We start from the raw sequence: 22,200 nt of genomic DNA on the forward strand, positions 1-22,200 counted from the left end.
AGGTCTGGCGTGAGGTCCTGGACCGCCCCCGCCCTGGCCTCGGCTGGTTTCCTTTCTCTCGTGCTTTTTATTTGCTCCACCCCTAGCCCCGCTCCAGACTCCCAGAACCCTACCGCTCCCTTTTCCCCACTAACCTGCTTTCAGTCATTTTCACTTTAGGGCATGTAAATCCACGGGTCCCTTTCCCTCGGTACTTGGCGTTCGAGGTCCCACCTCAGTGCAGGGTGAGGACTGTTCTGTCCCGGGAGTTTCGTCTGCACGTGGTACAGATGTGCAGAGGAAGGGGGCAGCGGGCTCCTGTAGGGAGGGGCACCCAGGTGGGCTTCTAGGACAGGCAGCAGGGCAGAAGATCCCCCAGCCTCCCTCCCCAGCCTCACAGGCCTGTACTGGCTGAGTGTCTCCCAGGACAGAAAGGAGGGACAGAAGCTTAGCTGGGTGTCAGGGGAGCCCAGATGTGGGAGCGGTCAGCCTGTCGAGCCTGCGGGCAGGCCTTCGGGGTGGTTCAGGAACCTCTGGGCAGGGCCCTGTCTGCTGCCTCAGTGATGGACGGGGCCAGCAGCCACCTGCTGAAAGGAAATGTCGCAGGGAGCCAGGGTGGTCAAGGACCTCTAGTGACCCAGCTCTGATACTTGTCCCTGCTTGTGTGCAGGGCTCTGGACAGACCGAGGCAGGTATCAGGCTCCCAGAATGAGAAAGGCAGATGAGAGGTGGTGAGGCAGAAGGTGTTAAGTGTTTAGATACGCCTCGCCTCATTCCTCAGAAATTTTTTTGGCCTAAACCCCCCCCAAGAAAAGGCATACAATGAAACAATATATTATAAAGAAAAATAATCAATTCTATAGACAGGACTTCCCTGGTGGCACAGTGGTTAAGAATCTGCCTGCCAATACAGCAGACACGGGTTCGATCCCTGGTCCGGGAAGATCCCACATGCCGCGGAGCAACTAAGCCCGTGCACCACAACTACTGAGCCTCTGCTCTAGAGCCCGTGAGGCACAACTACGGAAGCCTGTGTGCCACAACTACTGAAGCCCGCGCGCCTAGAGCCCGTGCTCCACAACGAGAGAAGCCACCGCAATGAGAAGCCCACACACCGCAACGAAGAGTAGCCCCCGCTTGCAGCAACTAGAGAAAGCCCTTGCGCAGCAACAAAGACCCAAAGCAGCCAAAAATAAATTAAATTAAATTAATAAATAAAGTATAGACAATCCAGAAAGAAGAGGATGTCAAAACCTGGAGAGAGGAAAAAGAACATGGGTGCTGTCAGAAGGACCTCAGCCGCTAGAGGTGGGCCCTGCAGCTAGTGTTGATGCCTGACAGCCGTGCACTGGGCCCCCGGGGAAGATCTGGTTCTGAGCAGCCCAGCTCCTGGAGAACCTCCCAGGGTGAGCCAGCGGCTCCTGTGCCCTCACGAGGTAAGCCAGCATCTCCAGTGAGCTCCATGGTCCCTGCCTGTGTGAGATGTCAACAGGAAGGGTTCCAGGGTCAAATAAATTTGGGTAACATTCATATTATACCCCACTCCCCTTACCCTTGGGAAGGTCACAGTGTGTAATTATTGAAAGGCTCTGAGATGTCTCCACACTTGACCTGGTTAGCTTTGCATTTCCCTAACTTACTTGACCACAGAACCCATTCTCAAGGAACATCTGTTAACCCCAAGGAACTAGTTTCTACAGAACACACTTTAGGGGACACAGGAATAAGTGACTTGATTGGTTGTTTGTTCTTACTGACTAGAGACCAATTAGTATGGAAGACTTTACCAAAAAATAATCATTTTCATTTAGAAGACCTGATATGAAGCTACTTTTTTTTTTACTGCAAATACTGACATAACCACTTATCTATTGAAGGCTATTCACTAGAGTTTCTGGTAATAAAACTACAATTGAAGCACATAGAAGGACACATGTTCTATATAATAAATCAACCAAAAATAACTTCAGATTGTGAAGATATGAATTACAAAAGGGGGGCCAATACTATGTTCCCCCACTTTTTCTTTTTTCTATTTCCCCCTTTTTGTTGTTGCTGTTCTGTACCTTGCTTTGTTTCACTTAACACATCTTGGAGATTATTCCGTATCAACAGAAAACATCTTCGTTTTTTTTTAGGGCTGCACAGAATATTGTAGAGGGAACATAGTTTGTTTCACCTGTTCTCTATGGATGAACATTTACCTTTAGTCTTTTCTGTTGCAACCAATGCTGCAATAAATAACCTTACACATACATTATTTTCACATGTGAGTATGTCTGTAGGAAGATTACTACATGTGGAATTGCTGGAGCATATTGATGATATCCTCAAATTGCCTTTGTCGGGACTGAGCGTGTACATTCCCCCACAGCCTCTCCAAATGATCATGCTTTGACCTTTGCAATCCGAAAGGTGAAAAATGGTATCTTAGTATAGTTTTACTTTATGTTTCTTTTATGATGAGTGAGGATAAATGCCTTTTAATATGTGTAAAAGACATTAATTTTTCCTTTTTCCATTAACTCTGTTTATATCTTTGCCCATTTTTCTATTGAGCTTTCATTTTTTTCCTTTTAAATACTAGGAAGATTTGTATATCACTTGTGGTCTGGGATCTGAATAACAGATATTTTTCCCTATTAATTTTTAGTTTGCCCTTGCTTATTGTGATTTTTTTTTTACCATGCAAATTTTTTTTTACTTTAATGTAAAGTTTATCATTTAAAATTTTTATGGCTTCTAGCTTACAATTTGATAGCCTATCACCACTCTAAGATTATAATAGAATTCTCCCATTGTCTCTTCTAGGATATATAGATTTATAAATATATTTATAATGTGAACATATTAAAATATATCATATAAATACATAAATAAACAATAAATATGTAAATAATACAAATGGCTAGATTTATATTTATATATAACATATAAATAATATAAAGTACATTGTTAAGATATATAATGTTATGTTTATGTAAATATTATTCCATTTAGAATTTATGCCCATGACAAGATGAGCTATAACTTGATTTTTTTCTAGATGGCTACTCAGTTGTTCTAGTTCCAGTTGTGAATAATTTATCTTTACTAAATTCCTATGTTTGGAACTATTTCTGGACTTTCTATTTTGTGCCATTTATGTATCTCTGTATACTCTTGCACAAGTTCTGTACTATTTTAAATATTTTAGCTCTGTATGTGTTTTAATAGCTAATAGAGCTGGACTCCGCTCCCTTTAGATTTTTTTCTGGCTAGGCTTTATGTTTACTTTTTCCTTGTAAATTTTAGGATCAGCTAAGTTCCAATTTTTAAAAAATCCTCTTGCTATTTTTATTGGGATTGCATTAAATTTATAGACTGACTTAAGAGGAAGTGCCAATTTTATGATGAATCTTTCTAGCCAAGAATGCAGGCCGCCTTTTAAATGGAGTAAATGATTGTCTACGCCTCTCCAGGCAGGATGGTGTCCTTGGAGTTAGCTATAAGGGTGAACAGCCGGTGGAGGACAGACCACACTAGTCAGAGAAGTCTTGAACACTGTTGGACATAAACGGCATGGCTGGAAGCCTCTGTAATCAAATGAGGAAGCATAACCATCCCTCCCAGAAGACAGCCCTGATGTGAGTTGGAGGCAGTTGTCAGGATTCTAGAACTGGGTCGTGTACAGATGCCACCTTGAAGGAACAATGCCTGCAGCCAAGGGACATAGCTCGAGCCAAGCTCACAAAGAAGGAGCCAGGGAAGAAATACACTAATCTCACTTTCCTCCCTCCCTCTGGTCTTTAGGGGTCCCCGCTGGCCAAACCCTCCCAGCAGCCAGAGGCCCCGGGAGCCCACAATATCATCCACTGAGGTCAGCTCTGGTGCAGAGGGCAGGATGGAAAAGGGTGTAGGCTGGATGTGGGGAGGCAACCAGAAGGTACCCATCCCCACCTCCAGCTCACACAGTGTGGCACTCAGGCCCCCAAGACAGTTGTTTCTGCTCTGAGATAAATGGAGTAAATAAAGATCAGAAGGTCATCACCTCCTTCTGCCCCTTCTAAAAGGACTTTGTACCTGGGCAGGAAGGCTAAAATCATGTAACAACTGGAAAACCCACCAGGAAGGGAAGGCAGGAGTTTCGTGGTGCACTGTTCAGTGACACATCCCCTGAGCGGTCTGGGCGGTCACCCTCACCTCTGCCAAAATATCTTCTTGTGTGACTGGAGAGCAGAGCAAACAGACAAACAAGTGAGCACGAGGAAGAAATATTTGCTAAAGTCCAGAGTCTCTTATAGATACATAATTTAAACACCCGTAGAAAACTACACACCGGATCTTTCTTTTTCAAGCCCCATCCATGTGGCAACATTCCAGGAGAGGCCTTGGTGACTGGCAGGCACCCTCTCAAACCAGTTTGCACCACAAGTGGTCTGGAGCCTCAGAGGTCAACGGGTTGTCTTGCCTGGCCCGTACCAGCTGGCCTGGTTTTTTTTGTTGTTGTTGTTGTTGTTTTAATAAATTTATTTATTTATATATATATTTGGCTGCATTGGATCTTCGTTGCTGCGTGCAGGGTTTCTCTAGTTGCGGCGAGCGGGGGCTACCCTTCATTGTGGTGTGCAGCCTTCTCATTGTGGTGGCTTCTCTTGATGCGGAGCACAGGCTCTAGGCACGCGGGCTTCAGTAGTTGTGGTGCACGGGCTTAGTTGCTCCGCGGCATGTGGGATCTTCCCGGACCAGGGCTTGAACCCATGTCCCCTGCATTGGCAGGTGGATTCTTAACCACTGCGCCACCAGGGAAGTCCCTGGCCTGGTTTTATCCAGACCAGGATATGACTGACCCAAACAGGCTGTGCCAGGAGGAGACTCCAGTGACTTCTCCAACCAGGTCACCTCTACAGAAGCAGATCACCATGGGATTACCCAGAGGAGACGGGTTTTCATAAATCATTTTAGGGAGAGTAGATTGTGACCTTGGTAGGGAGAACCCTCAGCCCGAAGGAGTGGCACTGTGTGAGGCTACAGCTAATGAGGGTGTAGAACAGGTTTCCACGTGGGGAGAAAACCCTCAGGCGGACGTGGCCATCCAGGCGGAGCAAGCAGGAAGCTAGAGAGAAAACACTGTGCAGCCCAAACACTGAAACATAATGGAGTCACCTCTCAAGGACAGAAGCCCCCAAGACCATGTTTTGTGAACTGGGTGAAATAGAAATTGACACCTACTTGTAAAGGAGACTGTTCAGATTATACATTAAAAGCATGTGCTTTGCTCAGACAGATCTGACAGCCACTCATCAGCTGAGACCTTGGGGTGAGCCACCCAATCTCCTTACAGAGGGTGGTAATAGTACCCACCTACCCCAGATTGTTTTGTGGCGAGGAAATGAGATAACGTCATGATACTTTCGACTGAAAAAAACGCACAACCTAAAAGTCGCGAGTTATGTTTTATTCGGGGACCTAACTGAGGACTATAGCCTGGGAGACAGCCTCTCAGGTAGCTCTGAGGGACTGTTCCAAAGAGGTAAGGGAGGAGCAGGATATGTAGGAGTTTTTACTGAAAAAAATAATGTAGTGGACATCAAAAGATCACTGCTAATCACAAAAAAACAGACATCTCAAGTTAATGATTTTAGTGTTTTTCTATGTATGGGAAGATCCAAGAGTCTGGGCTCATTGAAATTATTCCCTAGATATGCATCTTAACTATCTAGGACCAGTTTTTCTCCATCCTGAATCCCCTCACGGTGCACTGTTTGGGTGGCTACCGTGGCTGATGGCTTGATGGCAGCAACATTGTTGTTTCCTGGAATGACAGGCAACATTTTGTTGTTGTTGTTTGCAATGCATGTAAAGCATTTTAGCACAGGGCCTGGCACACAGTAAGTCTCCGTTAATGTAAACTACGATAACCGTTGTCTTCAGATCTTGTTACTGAGAAAGATTATATGAACAGATATTAAATAACCTTTAAAAATGGGCTCTACATAAGGGAGCTTCCCAACTTAGTTAAAAATATTTTGCTGCATGGGGTGAGGGAGAAAGTTAAGAAATCAGAATAATAAAATAGGATTTCAAACGCTTCCACCTTATTAGAAATCAAGATGTTCTTCTAAGTGGCTCTAAGTCTCCCTCAACTCCAGAATTTGGAGACCCGATAAAAAAACTTTGAACCTTTGACTGTAAAATGCATCTAACTCTTGTTGCTTCTTGCTTGTGCTGTGATTTTAGTGCCAGGGTCTTGGCTGTGCAATGACAGGCCATCCTCCTGTTGCTGTAAGGAATTGCATTGCATTGAATGGGTGATATGTTTTAATATTTCTGAGCCAAGGATATTGGGGTATTAAGTTACAATATAGGATTTCAGGAAGCTGCCAGCTTGTTACCCCTTAGTTTTAAATTTGAATTGCAGTTGGATTTTCCTAGTTAGAAGTGGGGTCTTTCCCTAGTTAGAAGAATCAGATACTCTTAACCAAAGGAAATCTTCAGCAAGGTATGGTTTTTAAACAAAACCCAGGATTTGGATTCAGAGGATTTACATGTAAGACCTGCTAACTGTGTAGAACATAGACTTCCTGAGCTTCATCCAAAAAAGGTGATAATAATTAGGATAATCATCTCATAAGATTTCTGTAAGTATCAAATAAAATGTGGACCATGTTCTTTGTAAATTGCAGAGTATTATATACAATGTTAACTACTTGTTATTTCTATTTATTTATTTATTTATTTTTTGGCTGTGTTGGGTCTTCGTTTCTGTGCGAGGGCTTTCTCTAGTTGCGGCGAGCGGGGGCCACTCTTCATCGCGGTGCGCGGGCCTCTCACTGTCGTGGCCTCTCTTGTTGCGGAGCACAGGCTCCAGACGCACAGGCTCAGTAGCTGTGGCTCACGGGCACAGTTGCTCCATGGCATGTGGGATCCTCCCAGACCAGGGCTCGAACCCGTGTCCCCTGCATTGGCAGGCAGACTCTCAACCACTGTGCCACCAGGGAAGCCCCTACTTGTTATTTCTTTCATTCCTTCTGGTGGAAGGAGCACAGACCAGAAGTCAAGAGTCTAGATTCCTGTCCCTGTCTACCCTTTCCAGGACCTGTGACCTCAAGAAACTTAATCTCTCTCTTTTTTTTTTTTTGGCCACACTGTGCGGCTCGCGGGATCATAATTCTCTGACCAGGGATTGAACCTGGGCCCCAGCAATGAAAGCACAGAGTCCTAACCACTGGACCACCAGGGAATTCCCTTTTTTTTTTTGTAACTTAATCTCTAAAAGGTACAGTTTTGTCGTCTAGGAGACATTCTAGGATTATGAATCCTTTCAGAAGAAACATGTTAGATTGGAATAGGAAGGGATGAAGAAAGCAATCCTCTCTGAAGGGCAGGGGGAGATGAGGCCTTGCTCCTCCCGGGGTGACCAGGAGAAATACTTCTGGGACATGAAGGAAAAAAACAGGGAGCCATGAAACGTGGCCACTGATTTCTGGGATGTCGCAAGAACGTCCAGGGCTGGTGGTGAGCGGTAATCTGAGACACGTGTATGGTCAGCACTGACCTAGATGTATGACCCACAAAAAGAAAAAAAAAAAAAGGAAAAGGCATCACTACCTGAATTCAGTCACTGCCCCACGAATAGCAGCACAGTCAGCTGTGACCTCCAACACTAAAAAGCAATTGACAGGTCCTGCAGACACACACTCGTGTGATACCTACACACATGCACAAGGCAAAGGCGTCGACTCTTGGTACCACGGGAAACAGAACCAGGAGGACATTAAGATGGCCCCCCCAGAGTCAGACAGACTGAGCAGTTCTTCTGAGGATTTGACAGAAGAGCTACAGGAACCATGGGGATAACTGGTTTCAGGACAAATGTCGCTGAAGTTCCTACACTTGGGCCCACTTTATCCACAAGCCTGTCTGCCTCCATGTATTGACAGACCCAAGTCATTTTCCAAGATTCCTAGAAAATCCCAAATAACCTCAAGAAAAATAAGAATCACAGGCATCTCCAGGTTCTCAAAGAAGGACTAAAGTCAGGAGAAGATCTGAAGTTGGAGGAAGGGGAATAGATTGAAAAGGAGGACCTCGTGACTCGAAGAGTGGCTGTCACTTGGTGTAGCCATCCTCCAGGACAGACAGTATGACAAGGTCTAAGTGAGAGAGGGGCGGGTGCTCAGAAAAGGCCTGAATGTCGTCTGTTTCAATGACGGTCTGGTTCCTACGAGGCGGCGTATGGAATCAAGCTGGGAAAAGCTCCTCTACCTAGATTTCCATCCTCACCAACCAGGGGCTCCTTCCCCAGGGCCAGTGCTTAAAACTCTCATTGCCAAGTTTCTTTGTAAGCTCCTATTCTCAGTGTGTCAAAGAGTCTCTAGTTTGGTTTATAAAAAGATCTAGTTGACCCAAAAGGTTGTCTCTGAGATCTGACAAACACCACACCACTTTTAAACTATTCCTTGTAGCGTTTTACTGTTGGCAGTGCACTTAACCTCCTAAGCCTTGTCATCCTCAGCTTTAACAAGGAGATGGTCATAGCACCATCCTCATAGAGCTGTTGTGAGAAATAAATGAAATGATGAACCTGCAGCTCCTAGAACAGTGGCTGGCACATAGGAAGGCCTCATCAGTAATGGCTATTGCCCAAACTCCCCTAGCAGTCAAGAGGCAGGAACTGGTAGCCCTGGCTAATGGGTCAGAAAATAGGGACATGATCCGTTCTTGTAACTGAGATGTCCAAGGCAGGTGTGGCTTCAGGTACAGCTTGATACAGGGACTCAAGTGATGACACCAGGACATGGTTTCTCTCTCTCCAGCTCTCAGCCCCTCTTCCTCTGAGGTGGCTGCAAGATGGCTTCAGCAGTAGACCGTACCTCATTGTAGAGCCAATGCAGTAGAAGAGGGCACCTGTCCACTCTCTCTGAAGCCCCAGGAGTGGTCTCCTCATACCTCCCTGGCTCTGGCTGGGTTACAGAACCTTCCCCAAGCGAACCATTGAAGCCAGAGAATGTGCAGCCTAGCTTGCTGTAGATCCACCTCTGGAACTTGGGGCAGGGCCAGCGCTACCCAAACCTCTCAGGCAGGGAGGAGGCAGGGAGACTTGCTTCCCAGAGGGTCACTGGTGGCACCAGGAGGGAAGAGATGGCCGCTGAGTGGAAAACTGCGGTGAACCCACAGCGGCCACCCAACCTAAGGAGCAAAGGGATTTAACTTCCTTTGGCTACTGACTGGCTGGTTAGGGAGGGGTGTGCCTCCACTTCCCACAGGGCCGGCGTGAGCACCTAGAGGCCTCAGAGCTGTTCCCCCGTCATTGCTAAGTGTTAGCAGGTCAGCCGGTTCAGCAACTCTCAGGACACCAACTAGTCCACAGAATTCAAAGATTGTGGTGAATTTCAGTAACACTTTTTAAAAAGAGTTGACATTAAAAAAAGGTTTTTTAAATTTATTTTTATTTATTTATTTATTTTTATTTATTTATTTTTGGCTGCGTTGGGTCTTCGTTGCTGCGCACAGGCTTTCTCTAGTTGTGGCGAGCGGGGGCTACTCTTCGTTGCGGTGTGCGGGCTTCTCATTGCGGTGGCTTCTCTTGTTGCGGAGCACGGGCTCCAGTAGTTGTGGCACACAGCCTCAGTAGTTGTGGCTCACAGGCTCCAGAGCACAGGCTCAGTAGTTGTGGCGCACGGGCTTAGTTGTTCCGCAGCATGTGGGATCTTCCCAGACCGGGGCTCGAACCCGTGTCTCCTGCATTGGCAGGCAGATTCTCAACCACTGTGCCACCAGGGAAGTCCTTCAGTAACACTTTTAATAGACCTGCCAATTAATAAAAATAAACCCAGCCATGGAAATCAAACTCATCTGAGGCTATTTCCTATTCTTGTCATGGGAAATTGTAGGAAAGTGCACATTCCTTAAGAATGGAGTAAACTTCCTCATCCTCGTCCCAGAACGCCCCCATCAGTCGGGCCTTTTATCTTGTGGCAAACATGACCCCTCCCCGCTACCAGCTTGCTTCTGACCACCTGAAATGGGTGTGTGCTTTACACACATGCTCTCGTCACGCCTCCCAGTTACTCACGTGTCACAGAGGGCACCGAGGCTAAGGGGAGGCCAGGCTGCCAGACAGCTGACCATCTGACTGTCCCCATCCTTGACTCCCACGTGTGGTACCCACACACCCGCCCAGAGGTGTTCCTCGCCCGTCCTCAGGGAGATAGCCCAGGGTGCCTTCTCAGACTCGGGCTCTTGCATTTGTGTCCGTGGGGCTGCCTGCCGGTGTCTTCTTCCTCTCCCTCAAACTCGCCCACGTTTACACCCTGTGTTGTCAGAAGCCTCTGCTGCTGAGTTGGAGTCCTCACTCCACACGTGCTCGCTGCCATGCACCTTCGGTGGACCAGGCACGGAGCCGGCTGTGAGGACACAGTCCAGCCATCACAGCGTTCTGGGTCCTTCAGGGAATGAATTCTCCCATCTCAACTATCACAGCAAAAACATTTCTCCCTCAGCATTCCCTCAAAGCGTCCCCCAGCCCTCCTCCATACCCCTCATGTGAGGACCAGGGGGAACATCTGTGCCGGGCTCGCCTTAGGCCTCAAGTGCCAGATGTGGGAACAAGAGGTTTAACATCCTCCCGGCACTGCGACCTCTCTGATGAGAGCTCCTTACACCGTGTTCACAGGTGACTGCTGGCTGCTGGCAGCCATTGCCTCCCTCACCTTGAATGAAGAAGTCCTGGCTCGGGTCGTCCCCTTGGACCAGAGCTTCCAGGAGAACTACGCGGGGATCTTCCACTTCCAGGTAACTTAAGGGTTGGCTCGAGCTTCTCCTGGACGGGTCCTGAGGGCTAGGAGCAGGTGCTGGGGGCCAGGCACAGTACTCTTCTACGAAGGACACTGAGAGACAGCAGGAAGCTGCCTGGCCGGTCGCCGCCCTGGGACCTTGTAAGGGCAGCGATGGGGAGGAGGGCGGTAGGGCAGGGTACTCAGGAAGTAATTCCCACATTTTGTTAAGAAAGTTGATTATTTGGGGTCTGATGTGAAGGCACTGCTCACTGTCCTCCTTTTATGCTGGTAAAGGAGAAATAGTATTTTTAAAGGCATAAGGCACAGGGCAGAGTGCCGGAGGGGCAGGTGTGGCCTGGGAGGGAAGGGCAGGTGCCTCTGTGCTCGCTTCTCGGCGAGGTTGTACCTGCAGGAGGAGGACCAGAGGGAGCGTCTCCTCCGGGATGCGACGGGCTTGGGGAACCGGCGCCGAGGGGCCGGGCAGGGAGGAGGCAGCCGTGGCTGAGGCTCACGACCCACACGCTGCCACCACCTCCTCGTCCCGCAGTTCTGGCAGTACGGCGAGTGGGTGGAGGTGGTGGTGGACGACAGGCTGCCCACCAAGGACGGGGAGCTGCTCTTCGTGCACTCAGCAGAGGGCAGCGAGTTCTGGAGCGCGCTGCTGGAGAAGGCCTACGCCAAGTAAGTGCCCGCTGTGCCCATCCCCCGGCAGCCTGCCCCCAGCTGCCCTGCATTCTGGGAAGCAACACGGGAGTTAGTCAAGGGCTGTCCTGAAGAGAAGTCCTATTGTACAGAAGGACTACTCTGGACAAAATTGGGCTCTCAATTCTAGGAGATAATGCACCCAGCTATTGCCGTTTTTAACCAAATGCACAGGAACAAGTCATGGTACTGATCGTGCTGGCCTTGAGAAGGACCTCTGCGTCCTTGGCAGGTCATGTTACATTTTTGTCAGCTACATACAGCAAAGAGTTGCTGCCCGTGGGCAAAACTATCCATTGCAGTGGTAGGAAAATGATGCAGACTTGCCTACGATACATAATACGCTGAGTGAAACTGGTTTCCCCTAGCCCTCCCAGCCGGGCCCCCGCCCCCCCCAGGCTGCCCGGAGTCGAGCTTGTCCAGCGCTCAGCACTGCCCATTCTCAGCGGGACGCCCACGTCGGCCCCCCTCCAGAGTGGCCTGGTCCTGGCCCTGCTGCCTGGGCTCCCTTCGGGAAAATGACCGGCTCTCAGCATCAGGAGGATTTCTGTTCCTTCCAGCCCCTGCCAGGGAGGAGGGCCAGGAGTCACACACCCAGCTGTGAGAATCTGGGGCCTGAGATGCTACTAAGTCTTATGCTCTAATAGTAGAGGTAGGGAAGCCACAGGGCGCCAACATCGCCATGGGGAGAGACCAGCCCCTCCTAACACAGCACAGGGAAGCTGCTTTCATTACTGAATTGTTTTCTCTTAAGCTATAAATGCCAAACAGCCAATTTAGCAGACGTCCGCTTTCCTGCCAGGATGTAGAAAGAATCAATATGGGAGGTTGGGACAGATAAACACCGAGGTCCTTCCAACTCTAAGGTTCTGTGAGATTTTTCCAAAAACTTCACAAAGTACCAGGCAGTGGTAGCTGTGGGGACAGTCACTTGCCCTCGTGGGCACCCCGAGGTGGAGACAAACCAAGGAAAGACTGAGCAGAGGGTCCCTGGAGCATCCAACAAAAGAGGCATGGGGGGAGGGGCACTTTGAGAAGCATAAGTGTCAGCACCAGGCGGCAGCGGCATCTGTCCCCTTCCTGCAGGATCAATGGGTGTTACGAAGCACTCTCGGGGGGTGCCACCACTGAGGGCTTCGAGGACTTCACCGGAGGCATCGCTGAGTGGTATGAGTTAAGGAAGGCCCCTCCCAACCTGTTCAAGATCATCCAGAAGGCTCTGCAGAAAGGCTCTCTCCTTGGCTGCTCCATCGATGTAAGTCCAGGCCTCCCTCCCTGGCCGCACCCCCATCTGCTCTAGCTGAAGTGAGCCTCCTCCAACAGTGACCAAAGAAACCCACTGCCCTCATTCCCCACATGGTTAGCGCATCCTTTGTCCACCATATTGCACATCACCTGGAGCCCAGGGGTGGCTAGGCAACAACCAGGCTGGCTGGGGTACAACTGTGGGGGCGATGGCGACTCCAGCCTTTCCTTCTCCAGCCTACTTACAACCCTCAGCCTCCTTTGACTCACCACCCCGGACCACAGCTTCCCTGAGAGTCCCTGCCCTCTGCTGGGCCCAAGGCAGGACCATTCCAGACACCTTCTGCCCCACCTGCAGGGCCTGTGACCGGAGGGAGCCCAGCAGCCTTCCCTCCACGGCTGCAGGGTTAAGGGGCCCGTGGGAAGACTTCAGAAGGCACAGGAAGGAACCATTCCCACGTGCCAGCCTTGCTGGCAAACGTCGCCAGAGGAAGGGAGGTGGGCACAACCCCTGTCCCCAAGGAGCCTCCAGGCTTTGCCTGTGCCCGGCACCGGAGCCCTGTCCTAGCTCTGGTCCCTGTGGGGAAAGGGGTAAGAAGTCTGGCTCTGGGGGCCCAAGTCTGTGTCTGACTCCAGGCAGGGATTCTCAAACTTTCTCTGCAAAGCATGTCGAGGCAGAGACCCTTTCTACTCCCACGTAGCCCTTCTCATTGACCCAGACAAAAATAACAACCTCCATCAGAACAGATGGGGGAAGGAATGACTGGGGAAGTTCTAGTAGAACAGGAGCCAATTCTGAAGTCAGGCAGAAACGAAGGACTGTCCTAGTGTAAACCCTGCAGCGGGCGGGGCAGCCCTCGCAGTTTCAGGGGACTCAGCACACCTGGGCCACCGATGCCGTCCAGGTGTGTGTCCTGAGTCCCCTCCACGGTGTGCCCTTTCCTGCGGGAATTTGTGACTGCTCCGGGCACACACATGAATGCAAGTGCCGCTCTCCCAGAGGGCTGCCCTCAGCCTCTTCTCTGGTTGTGAATAGCCCGTCAGCACCTCAGAGAAGTAGTAGGAGGGCCTCCAGGCGGGAGCGGGGGCCCTCCACCCGGGCCAAGGCCCTGCTGAGCCCTGAGCGACAGAGGGAGGGAGGGAGGAGGCGGGATGCGGCGGCCAGTCTGGGACTGATTCTCCCGCGTTTCCAGATCACCAGTGCTGCAGACTCGGAGGCCATCACCTTCCAGAAGCTGGTGAAGGGGCACGCGTACTCGGTCACTGGTGCCGAGGAGGTAACGCCTGGCAGGCATTCTCAGGGGTCTTTCTCTTGCTCACATGATGGCGAAAGCCATTTTTGCTGCTTGCTGAGGGTGGGGCCCGCGTTCCCCAGTCCTCGCTGAAATTCAGGGCCAAGGGGATGGGCCGGCCCTCCCCAGCCCCTGCCGGCCGTGCGCTGCCCTCTGCTGGCCGCGGGTCGGTCCAGGCGCTCTGTGCCACTGAGTTCCAGAATTGTCTCGCTCTTCTGGACCAGCTAAGGTAATACAACAACACTGCATCTGTGTAGTGTTCCATCCTCTTCAAAGTGCTTTCACATTTGATCTCACAGAAGCATTGGTGCCCCAATTACTGTAGTGGTCAAATCTGACTCTGCCTCTTGCCAGCTGTGTGGCCTTAGGCAGTTATTTAAACTCTCTTCTGCCCCCTAGTTTCCTCAAATTTAAATTAGAAACAGTAATAATAATATCCATGGTAGGGACTTCCCTGGTGGCGCAGTGGTTAAGAATCCGCCTGCCAATGCAGGGGACACGCGTTCGAGCCCTGGTCCGGGAAGATCCTACATGCCGCGGAGCAACTAAGCCCATGCGCCACAACTACTGAGCCTGCGCTCTAGAGCCTGTGAGCCACAACTACTGAGCCCACGTGCCACAACTACTGAAGCCTGCGTGCCTAGAGCCCGTGCTCCACAAGAGAAGCCACCGCAGTGAGAAGCCCGCGCACAGCAACGAAGACCCAATGCAGCCAAAAATTAATTAATTAATTAATTTTTAAAAAAATCCATTGCAGATTGTTGAGGTGATTCAAACAAGTTAATATATGTAAAGCGCTCAGACTGTACCTGACACATTGTGTCTAAGCAGGTCGCTGTCCTGGACTTTGCTGGGTTTTTTGTTTGTTTTTTTTTATATACTATAAATACTGTTAGGTAGCCACCATCCACTGTTAATTACAAAACCCGGACTAGATCCCAGGTCTTCTGACATGTGCAGTGCTCTCTCTCTCTCTTTTTTTTTAACCATGAATCTTTGTTTTATTTAACACCCCCGCATATGTCTTTTTATTTTGAAAAATTTCAATTCTACAGAAAAGTTGACAGAATAGTATAATAAACATCCATATGCTATTTTTCCAGATTCAAGAATGGTTGAAATTTTCCACATCTGTTTTGTCTCTATGTATGTGTACTTTCTTTCTGAGCCGTTTGGAAGTAAATTGCAGATGTCACAACAGACACTTCGCTCCTAAATACTTCAGCGTTTATCTCCTACCCATAAGGACACTCTCTTACGTAATCCCAGTAATATTTTCATGCTGAAGAAATAAACATTAATTCAATAACATGATCTAATATATAGTCCATGTAAACATTTTCCCAGTTGCTCCAAAATGTCCTTTATAGTACCCTCAATGCCCCCAGTCCAGGGTTTAATCAAGATTCATGCACTGCATTTGCTTGTCATCACCAGTGTTCATTTGATGGAGCTCCTGTGACAAAAGTACATCCTATTATAGTTAGTTAAACTGAGGTTCAGAGGTGACGTGCCAACGCAGAGGCTAGAACAAGCACATTTGTGCCTCAGACTCAGGATAGAGGTTAAAGAGCCCCGGTCCTCCAAGGGCCAGACCCTGGGAGCTGCCAAAGCCGAGCAGCAGCGAGGGTCTGGGAGTCAAGGCCCTCTCTCTCCCTTTTGTGATCCCCTTTATTACATGGACTTGACGCCTCCCGCCCCTGGCTCATGGAGAGAAAGGGGCTTTGGGCCGGAGAACCTCCAGGCCTGGCTTGAACTCAACATCTCTCCCCTCTCCTTCACCCACCCCTCCTGCAGGTGGAAAGCAGCGGAAGCCTGCAGAAGCTGATCCGCATCCGGAATCCCTGGGGAGAGGTGGAGTGGACCGGGCAGTGGAACGACAAGTGAGGAGGGCAGGGTCGGGAGCTGGGGTAGGGGCACTCTTTCCAGGGGGCTCTGGGGAGCTGAGGAGAGGGGGGGCATGGTAGCCATGCTGAGAATAAAGCCCCAAGAGCACAGGCCACCCCGAGTGGGACCCCTGGGGCTGGTGGCCCTCTAGGCTCTTAACCAGTGCACTCCAGCCATCTGGGTGCCTTTACAAGGCCCAGGGCTCCTGGGATGCTCATCCTTTCATCACCTCATGGTTCCTCCCTTCCCTAGCTCGGCGTCACCTTGCTATTGGATCTTCAGGGAAAAAATACACCCTTCCTCCCCCAAGCACTCGTTCTATCCCAAGGATGTAAACTTTGTGCCTATGACCAGAGAGAAGTCCTTCTGTTGATGTCCAGGGTTCCTGGTAGGCCTGTTAGACCTTCGACTCTCTGGGGTGAACTCTGTGAGCCCCTCTCATGGTCTTCCTCTGCTCCCGTCTCCCCGTCCTCCTCCACAGCCCCGCACCCACAGTTCTTCACCTTTTCCCTGGCAGCCTCTGCCATGGCATAGAGACGCCTGCCAGGGCCTGCAGGTCAGCTGCAGAGGCCAAGATGAGCGCCCCCTCCCCTACATCGAATTTCCAGTCACCCCTTAAAAGAGCTGACAGGCCCATCTCAGTTTGGGCCACTGATGCTACTTCATGTCTCTCTGATGGGCTGTGTTCATTTTCTGGAATCTTCCTTGCCACCATCTTGCAGGATAATGTATCCTCTCACCTTGCTGCCCTGCACCTCTCAGCCACCTGTGTGTTACTCCCCTCCCTTACTGGGGTCTGGGCCCTCAGGTGGGAGAGCATGTCCCCAGTCCTCAACTTTGGGGCATCTTGGGGAGAAGTCATCGTCCCGCACTAGTTTCTAATGCCTCTCCCATTGCTTGGTTTTCCAGCTGCCCAAACTGGAACACTGTTGACCCAGAGGTGAGGGAAAGGCTGACCAGACAGCATGAAGATGGGGAATTCTGGTAAGATCCTTAGGCTTTAGGGAAAGAGGTGTCTGATCTTTACTAGAAAATGAGTGAGATTATCGTGTTGAGGGAGCAGGGGCGTGGGATCCTGGTTTTGTTGGTGTTTTAAATTCACTATAAGACCTTGAACAAAAAAATTCTTGAACCTCTTCAATTTGTCCATCTCAGCAGTAGGGTTTCAAAGCTGAGCAGCTCAGCAGACAAGGCTAAGAATTCCTGCAGGCATGTTCAGGTCCCAAGAGAAAAGAGGGGAAAGATGGGCCTTTCTCCCAACCAGTTCCTAGAGATTCATCCCCAGGCCTCAAGAAATGGGTCCCTTGGAGAGTAGCAGTGGGCCCACGCGGCTGTGTCTGTGCTACTCTGGGACCACCTACGTCTGTACAGTACTAGCATTTTACCAAATGAGCAGCCGTATTTCGTCTCATTTGATATACGTGGCCCCCATTTTTACAGATGAGAGTTCTGAGTTTCATAGAGGCTTAAGTAACCTGCTCAAGGTCACCTGGCTAGAAGGTGGTAGCACCAGGACTAGAATTGGCACCTTCCAGTGGCGGACCTGGTGGCCATGTGGCCCCGAGGTGCTGTCTCCTAGCAGCTCTGCCTGGCCCTGACTGGGTCCTAGTCTGCCCTTGGACGGAAGGTCCAGGCTTATCCGTGTGTCCTCCGGTAACCTGGGTGCTGCGTCCCTGCTTTTGCAGGATGTCTTTGAACGACTTCCTGAGGCACTATTCCCGCCTGGAGATCTGCAACCTGACCCCTGACACGCTGACCAGTGACGCCTACAAGAAGTGGAAACTCACCAAGATGGATGGGAACTGGAGGCGGGGCTCCACCGCGGGCGGCTGCAGGAACTTCCCGAGTGAGCACCCTGCCACCGCCCCACCCTGGAGCGCTGCCCCCCATCCTGGCCGCTCCCACCCACCAGGACCCTCTGCCTCTTCTCCCTGCGTCTCCACCTCAACATCCTTCTTGTCTGCTCAGCCCCTTGCCTTCTGCACTCACTTGCCTCCCTGCCCACGCAGAACCCAAGACGTGCTGTTTCTGTGATTCCTCTCCAGGCCCTAGATTCCCTGATGCCACGGCCTCGCCCACTGAGGCAGCTTTAATCCCGCTTCATACCCATGGGCTACATTACCCACACGAAGCCCACGCAGCCTAGCCCAGCAGGGGGACCTCACCCACTGGGCCTCTGCACATCCAGGCCCTGCTTGTTGCCCGGCAATCCTCTTGTGCCCAATTCACTCAGCAGATGTTGATGGGGTCCTGCTCAGATGGGGGCAAGGATTTCTCCTCTGGTTTATCCTTTGTTTATTCCCCTGACTCTTCTGCCTTGATGGCCCAGTCCTCCCCTGCCCTCTCCCACTCAGAAATTGTCCCATCATGATGACATTTGCCAATTATGGAACATACATTGGGTGCTAGGAACTGTGCTAAGTGATTTATTAATATATTACTCCATTTAATCCTCACAACAGCCTTCTGAGGCAGGCACTTTATTATCATCTCCATCTTTAAGATGAGGGGACTGAGGCTTGGAGAGGTTAAGTGACTTGCCCAAGGCCACACAGCCTTGACTGTGCCTGGGATTTGAACCCAGGCAGTCTGACTGTGGAGTCAGTCTTTAAGTACTGCAGTGGCAAGTCATGGTCATATATTGATTCTCTTGTTACAGATGAGGAAACCGAGGCTCTCAGTGGCATACCTGGGCCACAGAGCAAGTAGTCAGACTGGGACTAGCAGATTGGTGCCTCAAGCTCTGGTGCTTTTTTTTTTTTTTTTTTTTTTTAATTTATTTATTTTTGGCTGCATTGGGTCTTCGTCGCTGTGTGCAGGCTTTCTCTAGTTGCGGCGAGCGGGGGCTACTCTTCGTTGCGGTGCGCAGGCTTCTCATTGCGGTGGCTTCTCTTGTTGTGGAACACAGTCTCTAGGCACACGGGCTTCAGTAGTTATGGCTCTAGAGCACAGGCTCAGTAGTTGGGGCACATGGGCTTAGTTGCTCTGTGGCATGTGGGATCTTCCTGGACCAGGGATCGAACCTGTGTCCCCTGCATTGGCAGGCAGATTCTTATCCACCGTGCCACCAGGGAAGCCCAGCTCTGGTGCTTTTAATCCTTCACCTCATGTATGCAGCCACCAAGCAAGTTCCAGAGGTGCTGGGATGGTTCTCTGCCTCAGATAAGACTATGTCTCCTACCCACTAGATCAGCGGTTGGCAGACTCTCTCTTAAGGGCCAGATAGTTGACACTTTTGGCTCTGTGGGCCATCTAGTCTCTATGGCAACTACTCAACTGTTGCTGTAGCCCGAAGGCAGCCATACTTAAATGAATAGATATGGCTGTGTTCTAATAAAACTTTATTGGTAAAAACAGGCAGCCAGCAGCCCATAGAGCCGTAGTTTGCCAAACCCTCCACTAGATACCTTTATTTCCACAAGTAGAATGTTATTAGGTAAAGGAAGGAGATCACATTAATTATCCTTAACATGAATGAATCTCAGTTCCTTCTTGCAAATAGGTTTTGAAAGTGGGGAGGGCAGAGACACCATGGGAGTGGGCAAGGGGACAGGCCCAGGAGGACGGGGACACAGAACAAGAGGCTGAGACTGTGCACAGGATGTTCCTGGCCTCTGGGTTCATTGAGGGGGATGCAGACCTAGTCCCCAAGTCTCCCCAGCCAGGCCAGCTGGGCCATCTCTGACCCCCGAGTTAGAGCCTGGTGAGGGGAAGATACCACGGGGAGATATCACAGCTGAGCCAAAGGAGATCTGGGCCTCAGCTCTGACCACCCTGTTCCAGGATGAGGAATGCCTCCCAAGCCCGGCCAGCCTGAGGGCGAGCGAGAGAGAACTGCAAAGGGGAGTTTCTAATTTAGGTTCCCGTGAGGTTCAGACAAACCCCCAGCCCTCCGCTGCTCATGGCCTGTTCCCACCCGGACGGGCTGCCAACCAGCCCTGGTCTGTGGTTCCTCTGCCCTGCCATCCCCCCCCTGCCCAGCCTCATCCCCCTCCCAGCAGCCTCCAACCCCTGAGACCAGCGCGGCCTCGGCGCCTCGTTCCCCCATGCACACCTGTTCACGCTGGGCTCCTGTGTTCTGAGTGACTGACCCCTGCCCCTTCTGGCTACAGATACCTTCTGGATGAACCCTCAGTACCTGATCAAGTTGGAGGAGGAGGACGAGGACCAGGAGGACGGGGAGAACGGCTGCACCTTCCTGGTGGGTCTCATCCAGAAGCACCGGCGGCGGCAGAGAAAGATGGGCGAGGACATGCACACCATTGGCTTCGGCATCTATGAGGTATGGGAGGGGCGTCCACAGGGCTGGGGCTCCTCCTTCCCTTCCTCCTTGGCTCGTGTCAGCCCCTGCGACGAAGGCCAACCCCAGAGGCAGACCTGGAGATGGGACCCCAGGCCGGGAGCTTGGCCAAGGAAAAGCAAAGCCACGGGCCAGGCCAGTCTTAAGAGACTCATGCAGGGAGGTCCCTGCAATTGGTCTGGGTCACCAGGAGCCCCCCTTCCCCTGCAGCCAGCTTCCGGCGAGTCCCGCTCTTTCAAATGGCCTCCGTGTCCCTTCTCACTTCCCCCAGGGCTGGCACTCTGGTTGGCCACCAATCTCCAAAGAAGAAAACAGATGTAAGATGAGGACAGAGTATACTGGACCATGCCAGGAGCCACTGTGAGGGCAGGAACTGAGCCAGCAGGTCCCGTCCCGCTGGGCAGAGCCCGTGCTCGGGGCAGGGGAGCGGTTGGTCCTCTGCTCCCACCAGGGCTCGGCCGGCTAGAGCCCTGCGCCCAACACAGGCGCTCTCACTGCCCCCATGTCCTTTCATTCCGAACCAACTGGCCCAACACGCTGGGCCCGGTCCCCTCCGCTCTCCCTTCTCCCGCACAGAGAAGAGCTGCTCCTGGCCTGGGGTGAGCAGTGGGAGAAGAGGGGTGCAAGGAAGACTTCAGAGCCGCTGAAGTGGGGTGCACTTTGGTGCGATGGGTGGACCGCAGTGATGTGCTGGAGCTGGCCCACTCTTGCCAGCCCAGCATTCAGTGAGGTCACGTGGGCAGCCTGAAAACAACCATGGCAGGGAGGGGGCAGTATGTACAGCATGGAAATTAACAAATACTACACATCAGGTCTCCCACCGAACCCTGAGAGCCGGGCTCCTAGCACGGCACGTAGGAGTCAGACACAGTGTCGGGGAGAAGGCTGTCTGCTCACTTCACTCAACAGGGAAACGTGGCTGCCGCCCACGGGGCAACGATCTGCCTGCTCACCCACCAGCAGGTGGAGCTGGGCAAGCACCATCATTTCTAAAAATGCACATAATTCCAAGCTTCACAGTCTCTGAAGTAGGAGCTGAGGACTTCAGATCTGGGACAGAATAGCTGCAAGGAAAATGCAGACTGAATTGTGACACACAGCCCAGACTTGGAAATCCAGCTATGGGCTTTCAGAGCCGAGAAGGACCTACGTGATCGTTTGGTCCCGTTTTAGAGATAAGGAAACTGAGGCCAGAGAAGGGAAATGACTTGCTTGAGGAAATACGGATGGATGTGGCCGGCAGAAGCTTAGAACCAGCACCTGCTGGCTCCCAGCCCCTGTGCTGCTTCCTGCAGCCCTGCTTTCCCTGGCGGCGACGGTGGGGTGTGGGCTTTGCTACAGGCAGCTGGGTGACCTCAGACAGGTCAGCCAGGTCACTTCACAGCTCCAGGCCTCGGTTTCTTGCTCTGTAAGTTAAGAACGGTGCTAAGGGCTCATGCACATCATTGCCGGCTCATAAGATTTTTTTTCAAATATGGGCATACGTTGAGTTCCTTGGGAAATAATTACCAGGTTGACTTAGTTCCTATTGCTAAAGCTACAGAGAAAGGGGGGTAGCAAAGGAGGCCATCTCAGTGGTGACATTTCTTTCTGGAGCTTTTCCAGAGTCTGAATTCAGCGTGTTCTCCCTTATTTGCAGATTCCAGAGGAGGTACGTCTGGCTCGCGTCAGCCGCCGTCCCTGGGGGCTCAGGTTCACCAACAAGGAAGAGGCTTAGACTGCTGGCTCAGGGGTCTTGTGAAGCCTGGGCAGGGGCTGGTGGCGGTGAAGGACGAGTCCCCAGCCCCTCTGGGCCCCGGTGAGGTTGCTCAGGTCCCAGATCCCAGGGTCTAAGCACAGGTTGAGGCAGCTGGGGCAGTCGCCACGGGGCGTGCTGTCTCCCCAGACCTGGCAAAGCCTCTGCACACATTTAGTCCTGGGTGGAGGGTCCGTGGTCCTGGGGCTGCAGGAGACTCTTCCCGGAGTCCTGTAGTGCTCTTAAAACAGGCCTAAAGGGAAATGATGAGCCCTGCGGTGGTATTATGAGAAGATGGGG

General features: G+C 51.2%; 1 protein-coding gene across 1 annotated transcript in view; it reads left to right on the plus strand.

Annotated features, from left to right (window-relative positions):
• Positions 1-22,200, plus strand: part of CAPN2 (calpain 2) — a 54,507-nt gene that overhangs the window by 18,974 nt on the left and 13,333 nt on the right. The window contains exons 3-11 of the mRNA XM_061187336.1: positions 10,637-10,755; positions 11,287-11,420; positions 12,528-12,696; positions 13,880-13,963; positions 15,776-15,861; positions 16,775-16,849; positions 17,551-17,711; positions 19,978-20,147; positions 21,805-21,816. Coding sequence (XP_061043319.1) covers positions 10,637-10,755; positions 11,287-11,420; positions 12,528-12,696; positions 13,880-13,963; positions 15,776-15,861; positions 16,775-16,849; positions 17,551-17,711; positions 19,978-20,147; positions 21,805-21,816 — 1,010 coding nt within the window. The remainder of the gene's footprint in view (positions 1-10,636; positions 10,756-11,286; positions 11,421-12,527; positions 12,697-13,879; positions 13,964-15,775; positions 15,862-16,774; positions 16,850-17,550; positions 17,712-19,977; positions 20,148-21,804; positions 21,817-22,200) is intronic.

The sequence above is a fragment of the Eubalaena glacialis genome, chromosome 3, assembly GCF_028564815.1.
Source record: "Eubalaena glacialis isolate mEubGla1 chromosome 3, mEubGla1.1.hap2.+ XY, whole genome shotgun sequence".
NCBI classification, from domain to species: Eukaryota; Metazoa; Chordata; class Mammalia; order Artiodactyla; family Balaenidae; genus Eubalaena; species Eubalaena glacialis.